Genomic DNA, 27602 nt, shown 5'->3' on the forward strand with positions numbered 1-27602 from the left:
TAGCAAACAGTAGCCTGTTTACACATGCAGCAGACACAAAGAAACTCTAGCATACTTTTGGAGTTTTTTTTCCCTTCTGGGCACCTGATGAATGTAAGTAATATTCACTTGCATTCACTCTATATATTCACTCTCTTTCAGCTCTGGTTTTGGTCTCTACCAACTCCAACTCTCTACCAACATGGTCTCTGCCAACATTGTCTGCTGTTTGGTGCTAATCAGGTAGTGAACAGATCAGAGATTTTAGAAATAAATAACAAATCGCATAAGCTAAATAAATGATTTATTGTACAAAAGAAAATGACAGTAAATAAACAACAAACGGCAAAAATAACAATTGAACAGTTATTTATATGCACAAGCATTAAACTACAAAGTTGGGGTGATTCTTTTTAAAAACTACACAAAGAATGGAGGAATGAAGGGGAAAGTGAGAAAAACATTAGAAGCGGTGAACCTGTCCAAAACATCATAAATGTCAACATTTGGGTAGGTATTTACATAGAGATTTCTTACTCTCATATATTTATATGAAAACACTCACACACATACCAGTATACAAACACTTAAATTCAAAATGCAACTTCTCAACAAGCCATAGATGTGGGCACAGCTAATTATTTCTTTTGACCACACATTACCAGAGCCGCTACCATCAGTCACTCTGTCAATAACTCAATCTGAACCTGAGAGCAAGGAGACCCTGTGGTTTTCATCTGCATTTTCTGGGGGGTGGGGCTTCTTATAGGTTAAATGTTTGCAAAAGATTTATCAATGACAAATAAAAAAAAAAGGTATTAGGAGGCTAAAGTGAGGTAGACAGACGTAGAAATGCATTGTAATTAATATTAATAAATATAAAATTGACCAGTTGAATTATTTCCAACCACTGCCCCTAAACCAGCTTTTTCCTCCCTTTGTAATGTTCTAGCATATTCCTGCAATCACAAAAGTTACAGCACACAACATGCCATCCTCTACTTTGGCTAACAATCCCTGGATACTCCTCCCATTCTTACATGGGTGCTTTCACTTAAAATACACACAAAGGCAAACAGATGTCTATGCAAGACAGTCAACACATTTTTTAAGTCAAAAGGACGTAGTCTCTCTAACATGGTAACAGATTAAAGTTGTTGGGTGGGCCATTTCCAGTTAAAGCATTCTATTTCAATGATCCAGACACTTATTATACACATGACTTATCACCCAAAGTGAGCAAGGAGGCCTTTCAGGCCGCTGGTACAGTACGTCCAGGTTCCAGATTGGATAAAAGTGTGTGAGTGTATGGACAGGCCCCCGCTTCAGACAAAAGTCAGGAAAGCGTGATGGTATCAAAAAGAAGTGAAAACCTCTCTATTTCATGGTTTATCACCAGAAGCTTGAATAGTTTTTTTTTTTTTAAATCCTATACTGTACAAGCTCTCTTGTGCATGGTAAAACACAAACAACACTTTACCTCCTTACGCCATGAACGTCCCATAGTGCAAAATTTATTGTTGGTAAGGTAGAGTGCCCCAAAAAAGGTTTTTTACCCCTTTTTTAATATATACATATATCATTTATATATAATGTCAGAAGGCTCTTCCTTTATCCAACAGCATAGTGCTTTCGTTTACAACAAAAGGATATCTTTGCTTTGACATCCAGGAGACAAAGACAGACTTCAAGCTTTACTAATCTACTGTGTGTTCAAGCACTAACAATATTTTATGATAATGACAATACAGTTGAGGTGGATGGGGGCATTTCAAAACACAATCAAATATGTTCTCTAAACTTAAGTCAGTGGTTTAGTTACATTCTCTGATTTGCACGTGTTATGTGGTTGGTTGTGATTCATAAAAACTATTATTTCTGAGTAGGTGACAAAACTGCAGTTAAAGGATTTTGCATTTTCATCTTTTCTGAAACTAGTAAAGTGAATGAACTGGCTCTACTTGAGTAAGCTACTGCTCTTTCTAAATGTACGTGTATTTTTTTTTAACATGGATGCAAACACTGCTGGAAGTATAAGTGTGTAAACCTCTAGTCATTAATGCTGTTTTGTGCTTTTTCAGCTCAATAATTCACAGCAGGGTGAACATCTGAGCATTACTGTCACCCTTGTGTGTTTTATTTCAGGATTTTACTTTCCGTTTGTTATTACATCCTCTGTCCCAGGCCTCTTCAAGTTATGAAACAGTGCATTTACGTCTCAGTTTTAAACATTTCATGCAAAAGTTGAAGGCGTTAAAGTGTATTTTCCTTTTGTCACGTAGAAGAAAGAAAATGTCTCGGGTTCTTGTGATCCTGCAAGATCCTGCTCCTCCTCCTCTCCCAGACAGTGCTGAATGACTTGAGAGATCTACATTACAGTTCTTAGTTTTTAGACTTAGTGTGGAAGTGAATCCTAAATATGTCTTATTTACTTTTGCAGAATGGCAGAAATAGCTATACTGGCTTTTTAAAATCTGATTTAAAAGTTAAAAAAGAAGGAGTTAAAATAATATAACCTTTTCTCTCCCTTTCCGAGTTTTACAAGACTACAAATAAAAAAGATCAAAGTAACTGTGAAAGGTTTTGTAGATACTCGAGAATGTCACACTGGGGTGTTATACAAGAATAGAGGGTATATGTTTAGTTTTGGATCTCCTCAACCCTTTACATCTCTAGAGCACATCTCTAAACATCTGTAAACAAGATTTTAGATGTATACTAAGAGTATTTCTAATGGTGAACCCTCCCCACACTAGCATGGATTTAGTTATTTTTATTAAAGTAATGGACTGCAAAATAATTCTGATCATGCCCCCTTGCAAACATTTTTTGTGGATAAAATATCAACCGTAAGTAAGTGTATTTGTGAAATTAAAATTTTCCAAACTCCCCTTAGGACTGGAATTGCTTTAAAATATTGTAAATGCTGATGTCTCCTGTCATCTCAATCCACTAACCTGGACATTTTGCAAAGATGCTATATAAAAAAACAACAACTTTAAAAACCCACAAAACTTACTCGTAACATAATCTATAACATAGTTTTGTCTCTTTTACCAATTTCCGAAGCTGCTTCACAAAGACAACCTTAACAACAACTTTAAATTATTCATTATGTACTGTATTTCCATAGCTCAGTCTTTTCCGTTTATAACTGTTTTTGTTTTGTTTGTTTTTTTGTTTTGTTTTTACTGTTTGAATCAATTTAATTACTTGAATAAATGGAAACCCAGTGAGATGATTTTTGTGGCTGAGCAAAAGTGAAATCTGGTGCTGAAAAGTGGGTTCTGGTGTCAGGGAAGAGCTCCATAAGGGTTTTGGGTGGTTTGATGCGATGGTGGCTGTGCACAAGCGTGCGTCTTCCCTGCAGCCTAAGAGCAACCACATCTATCCACCACCATCCCTGGGATTTTGCCGTGAATTATCTGCTGCTTGTCATTGAAGTAGAGCATGTTAATGGGAGACATCTTGGTTGGGGTACAGCAGGGCCCCGCGGAGCCTCTGGGGTTGGCATGCTGTACAAGGTGGGTGTGCGGGTATTTCTGCATGAACATGTACTCGCACTGGCCAGAGCAATAGTTGGCTTTGTAGCGTTTGGGGGCAATGATCCAGTCCCAGCCAAACGCCTCAAAATCCACAGTCAGAGGATAGCGACAGCAGCGAGATTCGGTGGAGTGCTCATCGCAGTCGAGGCCGAGGTTTCTCCGAGAGCGTTTGGTCGTCTCAAGAACTTTCACTTCCAGGAACGGCTGCTGGAATCAGGGGGAGGAGCGGCAGGACAAAGAGAAAGAGGTGGTTATAAGAGAACAACAACACGGCGGACATTATCAGATAAGGCAAATACAATTATTTAATAAGAAGCTAATGATTTTATGACAATTCGTCTAAATACATCTACAGCATATGACATCAGTGCTTAATGTAAAGTAGTGTCTTGAAAGGACATATGCTTATTTTTAAGAAGACTGGTACCCATCTCACGTCTGTGCGTTGGCAATGGACCTAGAGCCAGGAGGTTATTAGCTTAGCTTAGCATTGAGACTGCAAGCAGGAGGAAACAGCTAGTCTTGTTCTTTCCAAAAATTAGGAATATGAACACCAACACCTCTAAAACTCACCATGCTGTGTCTAGTTGTTTGAATCTGTTAACAAACTGAAGATTATAACTATAAGTTGTGTTTTACGTACTGTAACTATTTCTTGACGAACAACAGTTTATCCGTCTGCTTAGCCCTTCTGTGTCTCTGCTGGTTGCCTGGCAACCTCACAGCAACAGCAAGAATCTGGGAAGTTACAGGCCCGGCAGTTATTTGCCAAGAAATTGTTACAACATGCAAGTCTCATTAAACCTCAAAGTGTTGTTTTTACATTTATGTCTGTGTACGGATAAAAATGCTTCAAATGTGCGGTTGGCAGAATTTTTTAACAGTTTTCTTCTGTTTTCAGTCTTGATACTAATGCTATACTAAATATTTTCCAGATTTAGTTGCATATGTTACATAAAAAACATGAGTTGTATCAGTCTTTTCATCTCTCGTGTATTTTCTCCAAAATGTATATTAATTAATGTGTAATTAATAACATTACCAATGGCAGCATCCCATTTAGTTTGAACAGTTCTTGTTCTCGGCTATGGACCTTGAATGAAATTAGTTCTACCTGTGCTTTTCCTGCTATTGCAATTCAAAATGTGAACTGTGAAAAAAAGTCTATTGATGCAAAACATCTTCGTCAGGCTGATGAGGACAAGGAGCTTCAAAAAGCTATTATAGACCAAAACATTTATACAAACGAGGACTGCATGTGGAATTTGCTTTTTTTCTTCTTAAAGTAAAGGCACAGACACAAAATCAATTGACAACTGCATGTGTCAATTCATGTCTCAGCTAACCTACAAACTCACAGAAACTGGACTGCAAGCTATAGACTACTTCAGTAGCTCAGCATGAAGTACTCCTAAAACTTAACTAAAGATGCCAAATGTAAACAACAAAGATAAAAAACTGCTGATACATAGATTTAAACTGCTGATACAAAGGGAATTAAAGTGTTCAGTACATGGTATTCTAATTATGTGATTTTAGGATAGATTTAAACTATCCAATAGAGATAACTTTACAAAAGAGAGAAAGTAAATAACAATGGATGTAAAGCTGAAGAAAATGCTATAAAATGTGGTAGTTACACTGTATTAAAAGAAACAAAGTTAATGCTTTTGGTCCTGTGGCTTTTATTTGAAGCCATGCCGATATCTGATATTGACATGATGTTTCGATGCTAGATTTAAGACTTTTTACATTCTGTTGTTTTATTAAATGAGGTAGACACCAGCAAGAAATCCTAAATATGAAAATTAATTGTTGATGTCAACAGAGGTGTTAGTCACCAAACACAGTAAAACAACCCCCTAAATCTTCCCCTTTCAACATGTCAAGTAGCTTTAGAGTGTGACCTTTCCCTCAACATGTCTAGAAATAATTCCTGGTCAATCAAATCTGAAATTCAAATGTAGTCCAGATACAAAATAAATAATTTATGCAAACCTTTAAATATTTATAAACAGTTAAAAAAGCAGCCCAATAAGCCTTTTTCACTAAAAGACTTTTTGACTTAAATATTTAAAATAATGGCTAAATTCCATTTAGCTACTTCAGTTTCATGGTACTGGTATTGTGCATGCTGGCTGACTAGCTTTTTTCACACACCCTGTTCAAAACGGGAATATTAAAAAGGTATAAAAGGTACGGACATAGAATGGGGGGACAGAGTTCCTCCACTGTTAAGCCCGCAGCAGAGGTAGTCACAGAGCTGAATCAATGTCACACACACACACACGCACACTAGATGCGGACACAGGTATTTTCAGTTAATCTGGCTGATTAGGCCTCGTCCCAGGACTGCAGGTGTGTCTGGACTAAGTGACTGACATCTTCCTGGGTCATGGTTAGCTTTGTTGCACCTGTTAGGGCATGACAAATGACAGCTTTATCATTCTTATCGGTGAAAAAGATTTGTGACCAAATAAATTCCCATCTAGGCGCTGGCCCATTTTCAACCTGAGCAGAGGTCTAATCAGCCAAAATAACTGAAATCTCCTGTGTGGGTGTTTAGGCTTTAAGACCAGTTCAGACCAAAGATTTGCGACAAGATTGAACAGTTTTAGAACGTTGCAGGGAGACGTTGTTGATCAAGTTGCCAGTAGCGGGTTGTAGAACTTAAGGGATGTCACCTGTTTCAACAGCCAATTGACTCATAGTGAAGTCAGCTGGTCAAGTCATTTGCAGACTGGCACAATGCAAGTAGTTGCAAGTTTCAACTTCAGCACAATCTGGTGGTCAGGGGGTGGGGGAGGACTCTGGACAGACCTGGTAAGCCCAAACGGGTAGTAAATTGGGAATGTCTGGAGGAGGCCCCTGTCCGACAGACTTTCAACTCACACCTCCGGCGGAGCTTTTTGTGCATCCCTGTGGAGGCTGGGGGCATTGAACCTGAGTGGACAATGTCAAAAGTTTCCATTGCTAAAGCTAGCCATCCAACTGAAGAAGGAGTCTTTCCGGGATATGCTATCCCGGTGGGATCCAGAGGCAGTTGCAAGGTCCCGAAGGGCCGGAACGGGTGCAGCCTCTGCTGTGAAAGAGGCAAAGCAGCGGGTGTGGGAGAAGTTCAGAGAAGAAATGGAGAAGGACTTTCAGTCGGCAGCAAGGGGCTTCTGGAAAACTGTTTGCCACCTCAGAAGGGGGAAGCGAGGAGCCATCCAAGCTGTGTACAGTAAGGATGGGACATTGTTGACCTCAACTGAGGAGGTAATAGAGCGGTGGAAGGAACATTTTGAGGAACTCCTAAATGCCCTCTGTGGTAGAAGCAGAGCTAGAGGATGATGGGGGATTGTCGTCAATATCCCTGGTGGAAGTCACTGAGGTAGTTAAACAACTCCACAGCGGCAAAGCCCCAGGAATTGATGAGATCTGTCCAGAAATGCTGAAAACTCTGGGTGTGGAGGGGCTGTCTTGGTTGACACACCTCTTCAACATTGCGTGCAGGTCTAGGACTGTGCCTAGGAAGTGGTGGTTCCCCTTTTCAAAAAGGGGGACCAGAGTGTGTGTGCCAATTACAGAGGTATCACACTTCTCAGCCTCCCTGGTGAAGTCTACTCCAAGGTGCTGGAAAGGAGGGTTCGGACGATTGTCGAACCTCGGGTTGAAGAGGAACAATGCGGATTCCATTCTTGTTGTGGAACAACGGATCAGATCTTCACACTTGCAAGGATCCTGGAGGGAGCCTGGGAGTATGCCCAACTGGTCTACATGTGTATTGGGGATCTGGAGAAGGCGTATGACCGGGTCCCCCGGGAGATACTTTGGGAGGTGCTGCAGGAGTATGGGGTGAGGGGGGCCCTTCTCAGGGCCATCCAATCTCTGTAGCTATGTCCGGGTTCTCGGCAGTAAGTCAGACTCGTTCCAGGTGAGGGTTGGCCTTCACCATGGCTGCACTTGGTCACCAGTCCTGTTTGTAGATTTATGGACAGAATATTGAGGCGTAGTCAGGGTGGGGAGGGGTAGCAGTTTGGCTGGCTGGGGATCTCCTGGAGTTCCTGATGGCATCAGCGGTCTGTGAATTTCAGCACTCACTGGATCGGTTCGCAGCCAAGTATGAAGTGGCTGGGATGAGGATCAGCATCTCTAAATCTGAGGCCATGGTTCTCAGCAGGAAACTGATGGAGTGCCCTCTTCAGGTAGGGAATGAGTCATTACCCTAAGTGAAGGAGTTTAAATACCTTGGGGTCTTGTTCACGAGTGAAGGGACAATGGAGTGGGAGATTGGTCAGAGAATCAGGCGCAGCGGGTGCGGTATTACATTCAATTTATCACACTGTTGTGACAAAAAGAGAGCTGAGCCAATTGAGCCAAGGCAAAGCTCCGATCTACTGGTCAGTTTGTTCCTACCCTCACCTATGGTGATGAAGGCTGTGTCATGACCAAAAGAACGAGATCCAAGGTACAAGAGGCTGAAATGGGTTTCCTCAGGTGGATGGCTGGCGTCTCACTTAGAGATAAGGTGAGCCGCTGCTCCTTCGCATCAAAAGGAGCCAGTTGAGGTGGTTTGGGCATCTGGTAAGGATGCCTCCTGGGCGCCTCCCTAGGGAGGTGTTCCAGGCATGTCCAGCTTGGAGGAGGCCTCGGGGAAGACCCGGGACTAGGTGGAGAGATTATAACTCCAACCTGGCCTGGGAACGCCTCGGGATCCCCCAGTCAGAGTTGGTTAATGTGGCTTGGGAAAGGGAAGTTTTGGGGTCCCCTGCTGGAGCTGCAGCCCCCACGACGGGACGAGCAGACGAAGATGGATGGATGGATGGTTGAAATAAAACAAACCTGATTACAGTTAAAGGACATCTGGTCATCTCCACAGCGCAATAGTTTGTAAAGCGTGAATCTGATCTGATTAGTAAACATGACAACAGAATAGACCTTATTTCACAGCAGATATTTGGTTTTAATTTTTGCGTGTACTGTACATTGTTTTAAACACTGTGTTGCTGCACGGCCTCCCTTGAAAAACAGATTTTGTAATCTCATGGGATTTGCCTGTAAAGGTTTAAGTATGTTTTCTTTGGTTACCAGTTTTTTCTCTAAACTAAAATCCTGACACTTGGACTACCGGAAGGGCCGAAAGTGACAAAGAACCCTTTCACAAAAGTATATGAATTGATTTGTCAATTAGTAGAAACACAACGTGCCATTAATATATGACTCTGTATACTGGGTTTGATCCATGACCCATGAGGTAATCTGAAGGTTACCATAACCTTGAACTTTGGCTAAAGCAAATGGATCAAATATTTTACTCTATCATGTTTGTTTTACAAAGCTTTCCTCCCCCCACAGGGAATCCAGCTGGGCTTGAACACCGTTTTTTTGTGACACATTCAAAAGAGGAAATAAGCTGAAAGGCCTTTGGGGTAAGACCATGTCAGCTTGGCCTTTAGGGCTTTTGTTGTAGAAAAAAAGACCCAGAGAATCAAGGAGAAGCAGAGTTCTTTGCTTGTTGTGTTTTGTTTTATTTGGTACGCTCGCCTGTGTTTTGGATCTTTTCCTTTTTTTGTTAAGAATAATATTGCCCACTGCTGTGTGCTCAGCGATGTATTGGCCAAGACACCGGAGCTGACCTCTGATTTGTGTTGGGAAGATCTTATGACCACTTGGTAAATATTTGGTGTTGCCTAACTGGAGTGAGTGGCCTACATAATTCAATGTAGATGTTGTATGTAACTGTCAGTCATAACTCTGGGGTAACTCTGGGATTTCTAACTGGATTAATGATTTACGGATAGTTTTGTTTTAAGTTTGGACTAATCCGTGCAAGCCCATAAGTTAGACTAGACATAAACCCAGAACATTTAAATAAAAACATAAACAAATAAACATAAAAATCCTGTTTTCATGGTTTGAGGGAACATGAGGCTAAATGGTTCACAGTGTGAAAAAAAGAAACTATTCAGAGCAACATTATTCACATTATTCACATTTTACAAAGAGTAAAGTATTAATTAACTTAACTGTCTATTTAGGAATAATTTCACCACCACATTAAAAAAGAAAATTGGTCAATTTAGGTTTCTAAAAGGCGAATATGTGAATGGTGAAGTTTGGTCCAAACAAAGCAGCTGTTTTCTCTGGACTAAACTAAATATAGAGTGGTCATGAATGACATGTTCAAATAGTGTGCAGTGGTCTTTAGTGTTGAAAATACATGATGTATCAATAAACTACCCATTTTAAGTAGTATGTAGTCTTTTTTGTCAGATCCACAATTTGGTAATATTAGTGCAGTGCCCATCAAAACATGCCTGTTTGGAACTTGCTGATTACTTGGCCTTCAGTGTTGCTGCTTGCAGCTTTCTTGAGGACCATTGTACCCTTTAATAACATAACAGAACATAATAAAAGGCCCCCAAAGCAGTTAATATGCAACCCAACTTTTATACTACTTACTTATATCGTAGGGCAACATCAAATTTGATAACAAAAAAGGTTTTGCACATCAGATGCAGCCTGTATTGCATCCTCACTAGATTGCGACTGCTAGCGATTTTGTGTAAATATTTAACTTACTATTTTACATTAACACATGTCAGTGGAGACTAACAGAAAAGATGTGGAAAGTGAGAAAGGGAGATGACATGCATGACATGGCATACATCCTTTTTCTCAATGAATATGTGTTTAAGTAAATTTTAGTTCTGTCCAGTTATCAATACACATCCACATTTCTCTTTGAATTAAGTTTTTTTTTTCTTCCACTTACTAGATTTAGCTGCCCTCCTTTGATTTCAGTATGAATTTAAATTTGCATTATAAAGCTAGAGAAGTGATTTTCCCCTGTCCCAGGGACAGGTCTGATGGTCCTTACCAGCCCCTCCTCCCCTGGTCGCAGCGAGGTAACTGCCAGGTCATTGCCGCTCTCATCAAAGGCGTTGATGTCGATTCCCCAGTTGGTGTGGGGCTGTTTGAACCAGTTCTGCAGCACATGCTTAAAGTCAATACTCTGCCAGTGGCCAACCCTGGAGTTGAGTTCTATCTTGAGGGAGCGGATGCGGATGTGGCGGCTGCCCTGCTCTGTGACAGGCTTTAGCCGCAGGATCTGCAGGTAGACGGTGGAGGTCTGCTGCAGCGGTCGCAGGTACACCCACAGCTGGGCCTTAATCACCTTGGTAAACATCAGTTTGGGGCTGAACTTGAAGAAGCAGCAGCTCGGCTTGCCGTTGAACTGCACCAGGGGCTCCGCTGTGGAAAAGAGGATAGTCACCATAATTGAAATAGCACTGAACACTGACCCCAGTATGTGTCAACGGGACCTTTGTTTAGTGTCATTCCCCATGTCTATTTCCCCTCATTTCCTGTCATCATCCTAATCTTGATTATCAAAAAAGCATATAATGCCCCCAACAAAAAAATTTTAAGTCATTTTTTCATAACCTTTAGTTGTGTGTGTGCCCAAATAACTTTGTTTACATAATTTACATAGTTTACATAATTCACATAGTTATATTGCAACCCTCTCCCTCTTTCTGTTAATTAAGTTTGGGTGGGATTGGAATTCTGCAGATGTGCTCTTTCTGTCTTGTGTTTCTCTCAAAAACATCACTTCCTGTGCATCAGCAGCTTTTTTACTAGAAAAGCCCAGTCCAAAAACACAGTATTTACTCAATGTAGGTTCCCAAGTCAGAAAACATGGACAGAAAAATATTACAACCCTTGGCTTGCTCGAGGGGTTCAGAAATATATATTTAAGCGGACCAGCACAAATAAAAAGCTTCACAGCTTCATCCATACTCGGTCATTCAACAAAGGAACAAACCATGACTCTCTTCATTCATGTATTGTTAATAACTTCAACAATAATCGGCCACATAACTGAGAGAGATCCTCTCTGATGGAGTCAATCGGGGACTTAAAGATAAAAGAGAATTTACTCCCAAAGGGGCACACATAATCCACAACATCTTTCAGCAGTTTTATGAGTAATTTAGCTCATACTGTACTTTTTAGGACAGCTTCCATAAATTTCACGCAGCAAATAGAACGGTTTAATTATTGAACTGCAAACCTTTTCCTCTATAAGCCTAACAAATAATTGCCTAGAAATCTTGACCCAAATCCAAAAGATTAAGGCGCTGGCATTGAGTAGTGAAAGTAATGAAAGTCGCCCATCTCAAGGGGCGGCATCAAGCGTGAAAAAATCTTACTGCACACAAATGGATAACACTACGACCAATCACAACAACACACGGGGTGATGTATCCAGAGCCCCATTCGCTTGGCTACCAGCGGAGCTAACTGGTAGATTAAACTGTCGCCATCTGTTTAGCTCGCCTCTGGGCCGCCTATACCAGATACACCGATGTGATTGGTGTAGCTCGGCTACAAGGGTATAGTAATTCCAGAGTAACTCTCTGAACAAACTCAAATTGTGCTCTTGCAAAAACTCTGCATTTCCATTGTAAACAAATAGCATATTCTAAATGAAACGATGAAGTGGTCAAGGCAGGTATTGTAATTGCAAGGTAGAACACTTTAACCCAACTCCTCTGTTTACTTTTTGCTTAAGTCCATCACCAAACATTTTAAGCTACATGGCTCTCACCGCAGTGATGAAAAGCTGCTGATTATGTTATTTATTATAATGCTTTTTTACTTAATTTATTATAATATTTATTAGGAAAAGTACAATGCTCAGTATCTGACAAAGATACAAAAACACTTTCCCAAACAAAGAAGACATTTTTAAGGGAGCCGGCAGAAATCACAGTTGCAGTTTTTGGGACTAAGCACTTTGAAAATAAAGATGTGCACGTGTTTTGCACACTGGTCTTAAAGCCAGAAACTCCAACTTTTTTGTTTTGTGATCAAATTTGAAAAAGAGTACAATCCTACCCCAAAAAAGATAATCAGTAACATGTAAAACAGGAGTACCTGAACTGAACTGAGCACTTTTTTTGGTAAACTGCCATTCTCTGTCCGTCATGAAGGCTGTCCGTTATCACATGTGCACATGGTCCTGTTGTTTGGTCCATTCAGTCAGGTTACATTTGTGATTACATCAAGGTTGGAAACAGATCTATTTGCATATTAAAACAAGGATCAGTAATGGTGGCCAATGGCCAGATGGTAACCTTAGATTCCCCTGGGTCAATTGTAATGAAATGATCTACATGGTCAACTAGCAAAATTAAAACATCTCAAGTTTTTTAGTGGCTCACCCTTGCTGAAATATATTTGGGGTGTGGATTAAGGGTTATGTCAAAGAACACAAGCTGTCCCTTAAAATAGGCAAATATATTCCTGTCATGATCCTCGTCTGGTGTTTCTGTGATTTGCACCACATGTCAAATCAGCTCATGGTTCATTTACATAGACCTTCATCTGATATACTGACATCCATCCGTTGCATCTACACATTCATTTCCATTTAAAGTGTTCATTTATTAAGGGAAATTTATTCTGCATCTATCTGACATAATAATGTGCTGAGTACAATAGAATATCTAATCGGTCCATTTTCTCTGAGTATACTTGACATAATACAAGATTTTTGCAAATAAACTGTTTCTGTCATTTATCTTACAGACAAGTGTTGGTTCTCCTTTTAAAAAAGAACTGTTCGGACCTGTCACTCATTGCTAAATCTGAGGTTGCTCAGGCAACCTGCAAATGCTTCCTGGGTCAAAAGGTTATTTGGCACCTCAGCCTAGTTAAGAAATGGGATCAGGGGTCAAACCCGTGAGCCTCTTTACATCTCAGGGGTTCTGGGGAGGGGCAGCCCTAATAACCAGATTGAGTTTGAAGGTCAAGGTCGACCCCATGGCAATGGTAATATGTCTTTCTTCACAAAACGGCATGTTTTTAACCAGAGAATAATCTAAAATCTCAGAGTCACAACAGCACTGAATCAGTCACAGTTTGTTTTTGTTTTGATAAGGGTGGAGATTCTCCAGCCAATAGTGAATTGTTTATCAAACCTCAACTGACCAGGGAAGAATACTGCATCGGGCTGTTGTTGTTTTTTTTTACACTAAACAAGTGTTGTAATTGAATTATGGGCATGCATTGAGGGATAAACTCACTGAGGTACAGATGGACTATCCATTAGAAGAGTCCAGGGCGAACATTGAATAAGGGCCAAGTCAGGGACAGACGTGGTCCTTCAGCCTGTATTTCCGGGGACAGTCATTAGCGAGTGTAAATTATATAGTGTCTCACGCTGGACAAACAATATGTCAATGTTCCTTTTGGTGGGTTGCTGGGGTCACAGCAATTAACGTGGGTAGTGTTGTGTTTGCTCATCAGCACAAAACTGGGAATTAATGATTCTGCAGTTTGCTTGGTGTTTACATGGGATTACTACTTTTTGTTGTTTGAAATTGCTTTAGATAGGGACAGACAAACTCTTCCTTTGCTACCAGTTTGTAATGCTTTTGTTGAGTGTTTGGTAGAAACAAAAAGAAACAAACCACCAAACACAGCAGAGCTTAAATGGTTCAGCTTCTCAAGCAGAGACCCTTTTCTTGAGAAAGAGTAATCTGAGAAGCAGGGCCCATACACCATGATCCAGTTAGGACCCCAGTTATTAAACCCACATGCACAACATATGAGCTAAGTCATGTTAAACAATGACTGCATTGATAGGTAAAATCAATTTGTGCCTTTATAGATCCTGTAAGTGCACAAGTGAGAGGCAAACCCCTGAGGATGAATGTCTGCAGCTTAATTACACCCCACGTCTTGGCAGAGTATTCCACTTGTGCAAAACGATTAAAGCTTGCTTGTAAAGAACAGAACACCAGTGGGACATTTACTGCTCCTTCCTGAACTAACTTTGCTCCTGCTGCCATAACATGTTATTGTTAAAAGAGCTTATAATTTTACTGCAGGACTGTTTTTATGGCTTAATTTCCTGAACAATTTGCTCAGTTGTACTTCAGTATTTAACACTCTGATTTCAATCCTGAAGCAAGGATATGAATTCTGATTTGGCATTCAGCACCACCTACTGCAGCAACGACATCGCTCTCCTTTGCCAAAGAGAAAATGAAGATAGAAACTAGTACCTATACAGTAATAACACTTATTTTACTTAAAAGGTAAAAAACAAGTAATATGAAGTATGGACAGAGGCTGTATTTTTCCGAAGGAAACAGGCTTGTTTGCTTTTCCTCCTCATGTCCCCAGCCTACCTCATTATTACGGCAGCTTATTTCCCTGTGGTATAATTGCAGCATATGCAGTGCATGAATTTTACTGCCAGCACGCAGCAGGCCCGCAGGTGAGCCTATCAAACATCTGGTGGACTCCCTGGGTACCTGTGTCCCATAGTTAGCCCATAGCCTCCTATATGTGTCTGTTAGGGGGAGACATATAGTATATAAGGGTTTATTCAACATGCCATCTGTCCATTTTAATATGACCGTACCCTGTTTCATAGTTAAATGCTTTTAATAATCAAATGTAGTAATGCTGAGCCAGTTAAACAGTTGAAAACAGATGGGAGATGAGAATTTAAGGAGTAGTTATACAATAAATAGTTAACACATGTTACAAATGAGGGGGGTTTACTTTTGGCAGTCTAGTAAAAATGGTAGACTCTTAATAAGTCAAATTGATATTTATCTCTCTATGACTTCCAAAGATTTCCACTTTCTTGACTGATTTCTGTGCTTCCCCATGCAATTAACTTAAGAAATGAAGAGCCAACGTCAGTATATCAACTGCAATAGCACAACCCCCACCTAATAATCACAAGATGCTCATGATACACGAACATAATAAAACACCCAAGAAAGCCTAATATGTTAGTTTAAGAGTTGAAAACTAAGACACGTCATAGCTTTATATGAAAATTTTAAGTTAAAATCTTTGTGCTTGCTTGTTTGGACATTTCTTAAATTTCCACTATGTTTAAGGTGCTGCTGGTGCAATAGGATTCTTGTCCTGGAAAAACTCAACAAATCAATAAATAAAGTGAATAAGTAAGAATTCGTTTTACAGTGAATGTTGTTGGTCTGACAAGATTTTATTACAAAATGGTTCTGAATTTAAAAAATACCTTCACACTTCTATCTCACATTAAAAGCTAAATTTGGTAGAGTTTACTTCTTTATCCAAACTCCTGAAAGGCAGTTGAGTGCATGTTATGAACACGTGCCGTAACATGTGCCAGTAAGGGGAAAATCTGCGGCAAAAATGAAAAAGGGAGAGAAATGGTCATTTAATGTCCGAATGGATAATGCTAAATAGTATAAACCAACATAGTAGTTTAATTTGCATATCAATATTTTCTTTTCTTAATGGGAAATGCAAATGTGCCATTTTGTGGTGCGTGTGTGTTTGGGAGCCCTCGTGTTGAATAAATGCGACTCTAGGGTATCCCTACGCACCTCGGCATATTAATCATCATGACACGTTCACGACCCTTCTAATAAGACAGGGGCCACAGTGCACCCCCTCAAACATCCCATCCCACCCCGGCCTCACTCCCTCTTTGTCTCTTGGTCAGTCCCAAGGGAAGGTAAAGGGTGGTGGGGGAGGCCTGGCTTGAGCTGAGCTGGGGTTGGAAAGGAGGGTGTGTGTGTGTGTGTGTGAAGTTAGACCCCCTCATTCAGAAGCCCTCCCCTGGGACAACGGCAGGCACAAGACTCCTATTAGGACTGAGCACAGTAGCCCCCCAGGAGCAACAAAAGACACCTACTAAAGCTCCCTGTTCTAGCTCAGTGAACACACACACACACACACACACACACACACGCACATGCACGCACAATCGCACGCGCGCACACACGCACACACACACACACACACACACACACACACACACACACACTCACACACACACACACACACACACACACATACACACAAGCTCCAAACTGACTGTCTTCAGCAAACAGACTCATTGTTTTGTGTGTTGGGGTTATATGTGTTTGTATTAATAGGGGGACGTCTGTGGGACAGCTCCAGCAGGTCGGGACAGAGAATGAAAAGAGCGGGCGTGCAGTGAACTGCAATAAGGTGGACAGCTGGACAGCAGGAAGCATGCTGGCGTCTCATCGCATGTGTCTGTGTGCATCCATACATGCACGTTAGCAGAACGCTGTCCTCTGACGTTAAACGTTCTGCTCTGATTTTTAAGAGTTAAATCCAAACTTGCGGAAAAAAGTTAAGTCTGAATCAACTTTTGGATAAAAGCGACCCAATGTCAATTTGTTGTGGACAATCATTTTGTCTTCAAGTGCGGTCGGAAATGTTGGTGTCCCCCAGCTTTAAACAAACATGACAAGGCTAAATCTAAAATAAGTAAGCTGAGCACAGTTTTGTTAACTTATATCAAGCAGAAGTAGCAGTTCTGGTCTCGTTATTATGAAGCTCTTAACTGGAAATTCTCTTCAATGTTTTTATATCTTGGTTATTATTGTAGATTTCACATTTCTTTGGCTTCACTTATTCTTCACCGAGTTGACAGACATCATTCAAACAGCAAAAACATACAGTACAATAAACCAAAATTGAGTTTGTGTAAATAGATTCCCTAGTCTTGGACTCTTAATGTTATTCCATCTTGAGAGTTTATCATTTCAGAATTGGCTGAAGCCCCGAGGCAAGGGTTTCAGCCAGGATGTAACTTAGAGGTGACTGATGGAAAACAGAAGGAATAAAATAAACACTTGAGAGATGGTTAGAGTTTCATCTATTATTATTGAGATGATAGAAACTTAAAGCTATACATAGATTTCTTGATTTGCAGGCTGACCACATGTTACTGAATATGGTGACAATGTGCTTTACATTTCTTCAATTTTTATCGTTATTATTAGTAGTAGTATTTTTTCCTGGTTAACGTGATGCATCTGTTGATTAAATTTAAATAACCAAAAGACAAAATGTACACCCATTATCAACTTGATTTGCACCGCTGGTCATCAAATCCCTGTACTGCAATATTGCCAAGGAAAGCTTTTACTACTTATTTAATTACTATTGCTCAATGTAACAAGAACAGCTAACCAAATAACAACATTGCAAAACAATGAAAGAATATATGTTTACTCTGTAACATAAACTAAAGCAGTTCAGTCAAGTTCAGTTCATGCTATTGCTAACATCACTATAAGACAAATTACCAGTTGTTCACTTTGTTTTTTCATTTCAACCCTTATGCAAAACCCTGCAGCAGAGGCATTATAATTTAAGCTGCATGATCTTTTGTTGTTGGTTGATTTAGTTTGTTGTTTGTTGCCTAAGTCTTTACCTAAAAATCCTAAAGCCTGTTCCACATTATCACATGGTACAAGTGACCTACTACAACACATACTGAATAAACACTCAAGTTGGACCTCGGAGGTCATGTTTCTTTTTAGTGAGACATGGTACCAAGTCCAACTCTCCACGGACCGTCAGAGAAAAGCTCCATTTATTTATATTACAGTACATCTGTGTGGTAAATAATTCAAGGACAGCATTTAGCTGCTGTAACAATGCATTGCATTAGACACATTACCTGCACTAATATCCTAATCCATATGTTAACCCATAGATTGGTAGTTAAGTGTAAGTTTTTGACATTTTATGACAAAATCACCCTAACCATGTGTTTAATTTACTATGGAGTCGTAAAATCTGTTCTCCCTATTCTTTTACATTTAAAATGTTTAATATTGTCTATTTTACGTCTAAGATTATTTGTCTGTAATAAAATGTTGTGAGGACCAATAGTCAGCTTCCCTCTATACTTTACTTGCAAAACACTTGCACACTCCTAATTATGCCAATGACACCCACATTTATCTCTCAAGTGATAATGCCGCATTAGGCCATGATCACACTTATTTGAAAAGAAAAGTTGACTAGCGCGCTTTTGTAGTGCTTTGTGGAGCAGTGTTAGATATAACAAAGCGGTTGAGCGGTCTAGAGAATGAACAGAGAGAGGGAGTGGTGCTATTCACAATGTTAGATAAAACAAAGCAAGTTCCCCCAACCTACATTTTCTCAACAGGGAACATCCGGTCATATCACACAACTTGCTGTGCTCCGACACTAGCACAAGTCTATCGGCACCGTCTCCATTTTTTGTTGTTGTTATGGAAATGACGGGTCTCACTATTCCGCTTGTTATTGGTCACCTGACGTGGGGCGTTTTTTTTTCCAGACTTTTTTCAACTTCTAAAATACACTCTGAGCTGCAGAAGAAGAAAAAATGTTGGCTGTGGTGTTTAAAAAGCGCTCAGGACATTTTTAAAAAACATGATTTACTCCATAGGATTATAATGTAAAACAGACACTGGCAGCTTCAAAAAAGACATCAAGTGTGAACAATGCCTTAGAGTCACCATAAAACCAATCAATAACTAGATGATACAGATACAGACACAACTTCCAAACATAATACGCCTCTCTGGTAGCAGTCTGAAAAATATTTCCAGAGGAGCACCATTTGGTTTCTTTACTCCACGTAGCCGGAACAATTTTCAGACTATAAAAGAATGAAGTTCACCTCTAAAAGCAGATTAAAACTAGTTTACCCAACTTTTATCCTGTATTCATCTGTTGTCATTCTATTTGTCTGTGTTTTCATTTTTCTAATTTAATTGCTGTTAATGTCTTTTTGTCTCTTTTTTAATGTCTTTTCGTGTATAAAATGAGGTTTAATACACTTTTCTAAAGTGCTCTTTTTTGTCCAATCTTTCAAAAATAAATCATAAACATGCATGTCATGACATGGGGGAACCAATCAGTACTAACACCTAACATGAGCTTATTCTCAAACTGAGGGACCAGCAGGTCAGAATTGTTTCTTATTTTTGTCCTTTAATTTCTTTCCTACACTAGTGCTGTTCAGAATAGGCCCATTGCTTGAACTGCTGTATTGCTGTTTGATGCTTTCTCGAGAACTCCTCATCCAAACTACTTCACACTCAACACTGCGCCTTTTTGGGTCCTGAGCAATACACCTGCCGAGACATAGTTGCGTCTCCAAGCAATGCTAGTGAATACTGGTAATTTTGGGCCCAGGCTATTTTACTGGAACAAAGCGTTAATTACCAAAGTTACACCACCGAATGTAATATCGCTAGTCTCCCTTCCTTCATCTGTTCTTGAATGTGCAGTAGTGAATGCTGTACATGCAAATCAGCAGTTTAACAATTAATAGAGGTCCACCCTCAATATACAACAGTGTACATAAAACAGTACTTATAAATATGCCCTGTAGATCTCAAGAGCTTGCATTTGACACTGCACTTCATAAACAGTTGTCGAGAAAATTGAAATACAGCTAGACAAGACCCCCCAAGCACAAAATATACAGTTCAACTGTATATTAATACAAACATAAGTTATATGTACGTAAATGGAAGCACATTCTACTGATAATGCCTCTCTTTTCACTTTAAGTAAACATTTGAATGCAGAAGGCTACATGTACTGTGCGTTATTAATAGTTTTACTATCAATAGAAAATAATTTCAGTTCTGAAAAAAAGGTTTTAAGTTCTTCTTCTACCACTGACAATACCAACATTTTCAGTTAGAGAAAGGATGAAAAGTAAAGCAAGATGAAGTTTGCTGCGTCCCTCAAATCACTCAATATGCCCCTGAAAAACACACCAAAGTTGTGGCTGCTACTGATTTGTTTTTGATAATCTTAAACGCTCAAAGGATGTGCCATGTTTTTTCCCTGGAAGTATTTCTTTTTGAGCACACTCAGTTGCTGAAAAAAATCCCTAAAGCAATCAGAGTCTCTAAACACGACATTAGTGTCTAACCCTCCCTTTAGGAAGCATTTTTTTCTACACTGTTTCCTCAAGATTTCTTAGCAACGATAAAATATTATTCCCTTTATGAGCTGTGTTTTACATTATATAAATCAAACTTGTCTCTTGTCCCCAAAGAAATCAATTTGAATCTGCATTTTCCATAATTAACTCCCTCGGGTGATCTGTGTACGGCAGGCGGAAATACAACCACAGGTGATAAATACAGCGAGAAGCTGTTCTCCTTTGCCGCAGAAAAGAGGCTAATTAAATTTTCATGTAGATAATCATGAGCTAATCCACTGTTAATTGTGCTTCTATCCGAAACAGTGGCTCCCTCATGGGATCAAGCATTATGCCAATGCAGCATTTCCTTTGCTTAAATGCCTCTTAGATTTAATGGACTCTTCTATAAATTGATCCTCAGCAGCTCCTTGCACACAACCACACAGTTTGAACATCATCCATCAACAATAATCCCATCTCAATGATCTCCATTTTATCTCTTCGCTCCCCTCCTCCTGCTCCTCCTCCTCCTCCTCCTCCTCCTCCTCCTCCTCCTCACTCATGTCCCTACATAGGGCTTAATTACTGGTGTGAAGTAATTATTTCCTTTATTAGTGAAACGTAACATCTGTTTCAGGTCTTTTTAATTGTACCTATAAAACCATTGCATGATTTCTGTCCCTTTAGGATAGGACTGGGCTGCTTGCTGCTCCCTGCGGACTCCCTCCCTTCTTCTTTCAACCCCCCTCCCCCCTTCATACCCGCAGCGTGAGCCATGGTGAACCTAACTCGATCACACTCTTTGAAATCCTTTAAAGAGGCAACGAGGAGCTCACCAGTGCTTACAAGCAGTGAAAGCAGACTGTCTTTTTTAAATTTATTTATAAGGAGACAAAAAAATATTTACATAACCATAACCTCCAAACTGACATTAATGCTATGTTACATCCATTCTCCCATCTTCTGAAGAGAAAAGATCAGCTCCAAGGACTGGTACACTTGAGCGTGGGAATAGGGGAAGGAGTGAGATTCCTGAGGTCCTGGGGAAATTTTGTCCCTGTATTAATAGACGTTGTCCCTTTGAAATTTTATTACCCATAAAGTTGACAGTATGCTGTGCAATTTCTACAGACCTTTCTTTCTTATGTTTTTACTTCTTTTTAAACAAACCAGTCATGCCCCCCAGTGTCCAAACAATTCAACACCAAAGTTTATCTTTCCCTCAACTGATGCCAGCAACTACACAGAGAGAACAGGTGTCATCGTCAAACTGAGACCTCAATGGAATAAATAAATCTATAAAAACCTCACATAGTCATCAACTTCCAGCAAACACTGGCAAGTGAGTTGAAGACAGTCCGACTTCTGCTGCTCTGTCCTTTTAGCGCTCTCCCTCTTAATTTTTATGGTTCCTGCACCTTCAGGAAATGACCCTTTTATAGGGTCAACACTATAAAGACTTGTTTTTTGTGGGAGTGGTTAGTGTTTGTGTGTGTTTGTGTGTGTGTGTGTGTGCGTGTGTGTGTGTGTGGTGGGGGATAAGTGTTTAAGTTACTACCGGTTCGTCTTAGCTGCCAAGGAAAGAGACCCGATGAGGTTAATAGTCTCCTCTTCCAATATATCACATAGCTGTGAACTCTGTGACCCTTTTTGTCAATAGGATAACTTTTCTCTGGAGGGTGTGTGTGACTGTGTGTGTGTGTGTGTGTGTGTGTTAGTGTGTGTGTGTGTGTGTGTGTGTGTGTGTGCATCATTGTGTGTCTATGCAAGTGTGCACATGTGGAAATGGGTACATTCGTACCTTTACACGTGTGTAAATGTTCATTTTTCAACTTAAGAGTTGTGTAAGCCTGTGCTCGAACTGAATGTACCTCATCTTAACAGGATTACATAATAATACCAGTATAGCACTTACTAATGTTAGTTTACACACAATCATAATGGACAAGATAAAATGTGGGTATAAAATAGTTCAACAAAGTCAAACGTTTCAAGAATAACTGAGTGATCAAGAAAAATGTTTCAAATGTGTTCTTCTTTATGTCTAAACCTCAGTTTTCATCCCTTTCAAAAGGTAAAGTTTTTCCTTGCTGATGGTCACTGGTTTCCTATGTTTTGGACAAACTGCAATGAAAAAAATGTAAACATGGAATAAAAGCTCAGAGGGAGGGTAAGCGAGTGCTGCTCTCTGCTGGATTCTCTCTTACTGGACAATCTCAAAATTACTCAAAACCTCTCAAAATGTCAGAGCACAGAAAATAAGTTTACTTAAAGGGCAAAGATGATAAAGACTACATTGAGCATTTAAGAAACAACCTAAACTAAGTTATACCCATAAGTAGTCTATTGTTGTTCATTGTTTTCCTGATTGTTTTCCTGCTTTGGGAGAAAAATTAGATTTTTAGTATTTAATATTGCTGGAACATTTCATGAACAGTTGAATAGTGTGGGGTTAATCAGCATCAAAACATACATACAGAGACAGAGTGAAATAAAGAAAGAAGGAGAAGGTGACTGATGCGAGAGGAAGGTCTGGTCCTAATGCCTTAGACAGGTGACAAATGGGAGACTAGTGAGGTCAAATTCTCACCCCACCTCAGGCAAAACTCAGCTCTGGAATACAAACTTCAAGCACACAATTACACATATAAATCAAATACAAACAGCTCATATGTCAATGCAAGTAGATTTGTTAATCAAAATCATCACTTGTTCACAATGCTGCGCAGATGACCCTGATAAACGGCACAAGACTGACTCATTTTTAATTCAGGAACAGCGAGTGCAGCGGTTTCCTATACACAACACACTATAAGGAGGTTTTAGTGCCGCACTATGATATAAATAGCTGTACATCTCCATGAAATTTCATAGTAATTAGAGACCAAGAAGCATGGACCCTCTCAACTCCCACTGGGGCACCCACGTACCTTGAGTGAATACTAAGAAGCAACTCTGGCACAGGTCCAGTTCAGTATGTACTGTGTGACTGAACTCACATGGCCTATCAAAGGCAGTGTGCACGACTGTGAAAGGGTGATTGGGTTCGAGGTGCGCAGGGAATAGTGTTTGAAGCCTTATTTCTATCAGAGAGACAGAAAAGGCACTTTTAATCCTGTTGGATCACTAAGGCGCCACAGGCAAAAGAGATGCACTCGTTCTCTCAACTCTTCCATCAGTACCGGAGAAAGAGAAGAAGGAGAGAAGGGGCTATGGGGAGAAAGATGGGAGGTAGAGGGAGGGGTGAAGAGAGGGAGAGAGAGAGAAATGGAGAGAAGGAGCAGATGATAAAAACTGCAGCTGACGTAAAGAGATGAGGCAAACAGAAAAGAACAGGAAGTGCTGTAATATGACAGATACAGCAGTAATGTCAGTCATCAGCTCCTCTGGCTGGCATGAGGTTGTTAGAAGTATGCAATTAGCTGGCGTCGTGCATAATGCCTTTTCTGGCTTGAGAAGGTATCAAAATCAAATCACTTAGCATAGTGCGTTGTGTGCGAGTGTGGCTGTGCAGAGGATAGAAAAGAAAGTCAAAAAACACTGAGGATATTGTTGATTTCACTTGAATCAATTACTGTGCAGATGAGTGTGGTAAGCATGCAGTTTCATTTTGTCTGCATTTTCAGCACAAGAGAGAGATAACTGCAAGTTATTATATAAGAGCTTCATTGTCAGCAAGCATCCCATACACCCTATACATGTGTTTGAGATAAAGTTATAAAAATAGAGACAGAGATAGATAGCTGATCTAACATTACCACATATAAATATATATATATATATATATATATATATGGTAATATTAGTAGATTATATATATATATATATATATATATTTATATGTGGTAACGTTAGTTGATTATATATATATATATATAAATATATCTACTAACATTACCATATATATACCGTATATAAAACATATAAAACATAAAACATTAAAGACAATTTCTTCTTTTGTAGAAATGTCCTAAAAATAGCTGACACATAAAGCAAACGGTTGACAAATGACAAATCAAATTCTTCACGGTGCCTCCTCAATTCTCCTGTAAGACCTAAGACATCAGCTGTGCACCGTTCTCCTGGGATGAACTGAACTGCATCGCTCACTTCCGTCCCGAGCAAACAACTCAGAGAAAACAATTATATGGTTCAATATAATTCCAGAGTTTAAAGCTCAAATAAAGAGTGTTGGAATAGAAAATATGTAGATAAAATACAGAGGACATTTGAACCTGCAGCTACAACATGTGAAATGACGGTTGATTTGGTATCATGACAGAGCCAGGAGGGACTGTCAGAGCAGGTGTAGATGTAAAAGTGTTATTAAATTACAAGGTGTTTTATAGCTACTACTACTAACGAAAGATAGATAGATGGATGGATAGATAGATAGATAGATAGATAGATAGATAGATAGATAGATAGATAGATAGATAGATAGATAGATAGATAGATAGATAGATGGATAGATGAAATAATGAGGATTTAATAATGTCAGAAAACACATAAAGTCAAAGTATCCTGCCCAAAAGCATATATTTGTTAAATCGTAGAGTGAAAAAAACTGATTATTCTGAGTGTGTTTTATCTGCCTTGTGCAGAATATATTATGTGTGTAAATGTTGTTGAACCCCACAATTTGGCAGGAAAAGGTCACACACTCCCCTCGACCCTAAGTGATTTTCTGTCTTTGTGTACTCGTGGTGGAAAAAAAAAAAGAGCTGCGCCCATAAACTTCGCATTTAAAAGGCAAGTGCGGCCAAAGGGGGCTGCTGCAGGAGGGGAACAATAGCAGCTTTTTGGACACACTTTTTCTCACTGCGAGGAACAGCAGGGAAACCGGTAGAGCCTCCTATAAAAGACCGATAGAGCACAGCTGCCAGGGTTCAGCAGTAATTTTATAAAACGTCTCCAAGGGGCCTGCCTGCGGTTTATCTGGGGAATTATGGGAAATTATAAGAGGGCGAGCAAATTGTTAGACGGGCAATAATCAAAGGGCCTCATAACTCCAGAATTTAGGGCCTTTATGTAAAAGAACACAAAGGATAAAGTGATGCAACTGCCAGCCAAATGCTGCATTATCATTAATGATGCACTTGGCATTCACATGGGTCTGTCATGAGTTTACTCTCCATCAAGCACACAATATTATCTGAAAGGGGGAACGTTTAAACATGACAGCAGGTGTTCTGAGGAGATACATATTAGCAGGACTTTGCCCTTCATCATCATCATAATCATCATTGTTAGCACCACCATGAAAACAAAAGTTCATCAAGCCATGTTGGAGCTGTCTGTTTAAGAGTGATGCGGCTCTTTATGCTGCTGATTATTGATTGATCAGCTTCAAGCATAATCCCTATTTTGACAGCAGTGGCCAGCAGCTGACCACAGCTCTTTTTCTAATATTATTATCAGTGTGTTTCAGACACACGGAGTGGACCCCCAATCTTAATCTCAAAAAGTACGTTTGGTTGTTGACTTAAGACCCAGCAGCTCCACTATCCACGCAGCATGCCTGAATCACTTGAACCTATCTGCTCCGCAATTACGCGCATGACGCATTTGGAGACAATATTGTTGGGTTGTAAACTATAACTCACGCTCAGAGGCCATGGTGATCACGGACTCCGTGGTGGCGTGGTACTCATCCTCCTCCATGAACTCATCCTGGGACGACGCGTCTCCCTGGAAGTCGTGATGGTCCAGGAGCTGCTGGAGCGGAGGCGCCTTGGGCAGCAGCTGATTGACCACCTCTCGGCTGATGTTGGGCGCCTGTTTCAGACGCAGCTTGCTCAGGATCTGGGACTTAATGGTCTCAAGTCTCAGCACTTTGCTCTGCTCCCTCCAAACACAGGCGGAGCACTCGTGAGAACCGGCGTCCTCGTCCAGCAGGGACAGCCCGGCATCCGTGGGCGTCTCGCTGGCAGAAGGCAGCAGTAGATTGGGCTCATCGCTCCCCGACTGTCCCAGGGAGATGAGCACCATCAAGCACAGTAAGAAGTTGTACCTCGGCATGACGATGCGCGGATACCGGGCAGTGTAACTTTTTCCTGTTTTTTCTTGTCCTTTCACTCGCTTTATCCCGTTATATCCCCCGTCTCGGATGTGCGCCGCTCCTTGCCTTATCCTACAAAAGGCAGGGAATCAGTGACATGCATCTAATCCAATACGATCACCCCGAAGTTGCTTTTTGCAGATTTTGCAATAAATTTTCAAAAAAAAAAAAAGGAAAAAAAGTACGTTCCAGTGTGTCTCGGTACAGGCTGATTGGGTTGAAGGTAAACTAATTATCTGTTTGATGAATGCATCGCCCGCTCACGTGTAGTATAATGGTTGTTTGGGGGTCTTCTGTACAATTTAGTCCATTTAGGTATGTGAATGTTCAGAAGTGTCACTGAAAAATGTGCAAGTGCGGTCAAAAAGGGGCTCTTTATATATCTCAGCTGCCCGGTGTCGTAATCCGTCTCCATTGGCTAAGATTGCAACAAAAGGCTTTTAGGTCTGTCACCAAGTCAAGAGGGACAGAGAGAAGGGAGGGTGCACGCACTGTTATGAGAGTAGCCTATAAATGTTTTTACAGTGCAGAAACAATGTATCACATTAAAGATATTGCCCAATTAGGTTATTATGATGATGACATAAACTATGGCTCATTGCGCCTGTTGTTATAAATGGTAACTTAATAAGGGTAAAATAAAAAAATAAAAAGCTCCATGTTTGCACCCGAATTCCCCACATCATCTCGGAAATCACATACATAAGTATTTACGGTGCAGTAAAAAATAACTCACTATTAAGGAATCTTCATGTAGACCTACCAGATGGTTAGATGCAGATTATTTAGAAATTGCACGCGCTTGTCCGATGCAGAGCTTTCTGAACTAAACTGAGCGTCAAAGTGTGTGGGTGTATATGTACACCCACACACACACACACATATATATATAAATATCAATATGTTATTATTAGCATATATATATATATATATGCTAATAATAACATATTGATGAACATATTGATGTGTTTTAGCCTTTATTAATAGATCAATTAAAGTCATGCAGCAGCAGTAGATCAAAATGCCATTGGGAGATCTTGTATTCATTAATAAAAGTTGTGATTTTTCTGGAACTGATTTCTTTATACAAATTGTACTTCACAGAGCAAATGAGTCGCCTGCTCGAAGAAAGCCATCACTGACCCACTAGTGTCCTCTGCTGGAGAGAAACACAATTGCAGCTGCATAACATCACGTTTCAGTTCTTATTTTTCATGTGTGCTGCAAGCTGCCTCTTTTATTGCTTGTTGCGGTCAGA

The 27602-nt window shown here is 40.1% G+C and overlaps 1 protein-coding gene across 2 annotated transcripts; it reads right to left on the reverse strand.

Annotated features, from left to right (window-relative positions):
* Positions 1-266: 266 nt before the first annotated feature.
* Positions 267-26929, reverse strand: LOC116679820 (growth/differentiation factor 11). 2 transcript variants are annotated; one of them, XM_032509282.1, is made up of 3 exons: positions 25890-26929; positions 10387-10760; positions 267-3731 (listed from the first exon to the last, which is right to left on the reverse strand). In XM_032509282.1, exons 1-3 carry the CDS (start codon positions 26302-26304, stop codon positions 3351-3353), a joined length of 1170 nt encoding a protein of 389 aa, XP_032365173.1. In that variant the 5' UTR covers positions 26305-26929; the 3' UTR covers positions 267-3350. The 2 variants fall into 2 exon arrangements, with proteins under 2 accessions (XP_032365173.1, XP_032365174.1); XM_032509283.1 differs by having other exon boundaries at positions 267-3728; positions 25890-26925.
* Positions 26930-27602: the final 673 nt, after the last annotated feature.

This window comes from Etheostoma spectabile, unplaced genomic scaffold (genome assembly GCF_008692095.1).
Source record: "Etheostoma spectabile isolate EspeVRDwgs_2016 unplaced genomic scaffold, UIUC_Espe_1.0 scaffold00018250, whole genome shotgun sequence".
Classification (NCBI taxonomy): domain Eukaryota; kingdom Metazoa; phylum Chordata; class Actinopteri; order Perciformes; family Percidae; genus Etheostoma; species Etheostoma spectabile.

Coding starts and splice junctions, on each gene's coding strand:
- LOC116679820 (XM_032509282.1), bottom strand. CDS start 26,304: ATGCCGAGGTACAACTTCTTACTGTGCTTGATGGTGCTCATCTCCCTG. Junction 10,761..25,889: donor GATCACCATGGCCTCTGAGC/GTGAGTTATAGT, acceptor TCTTTTCCACAG/CGGAGCCCCTGGTGCAGTTC. Junction 3,732..10,386: donor GACCAGGGGAGGAGGGGCTG/GTAAGGACCATC, acceptor CCCTGATTCCAG/CAGCCGTTCCTGGAAGTGAA.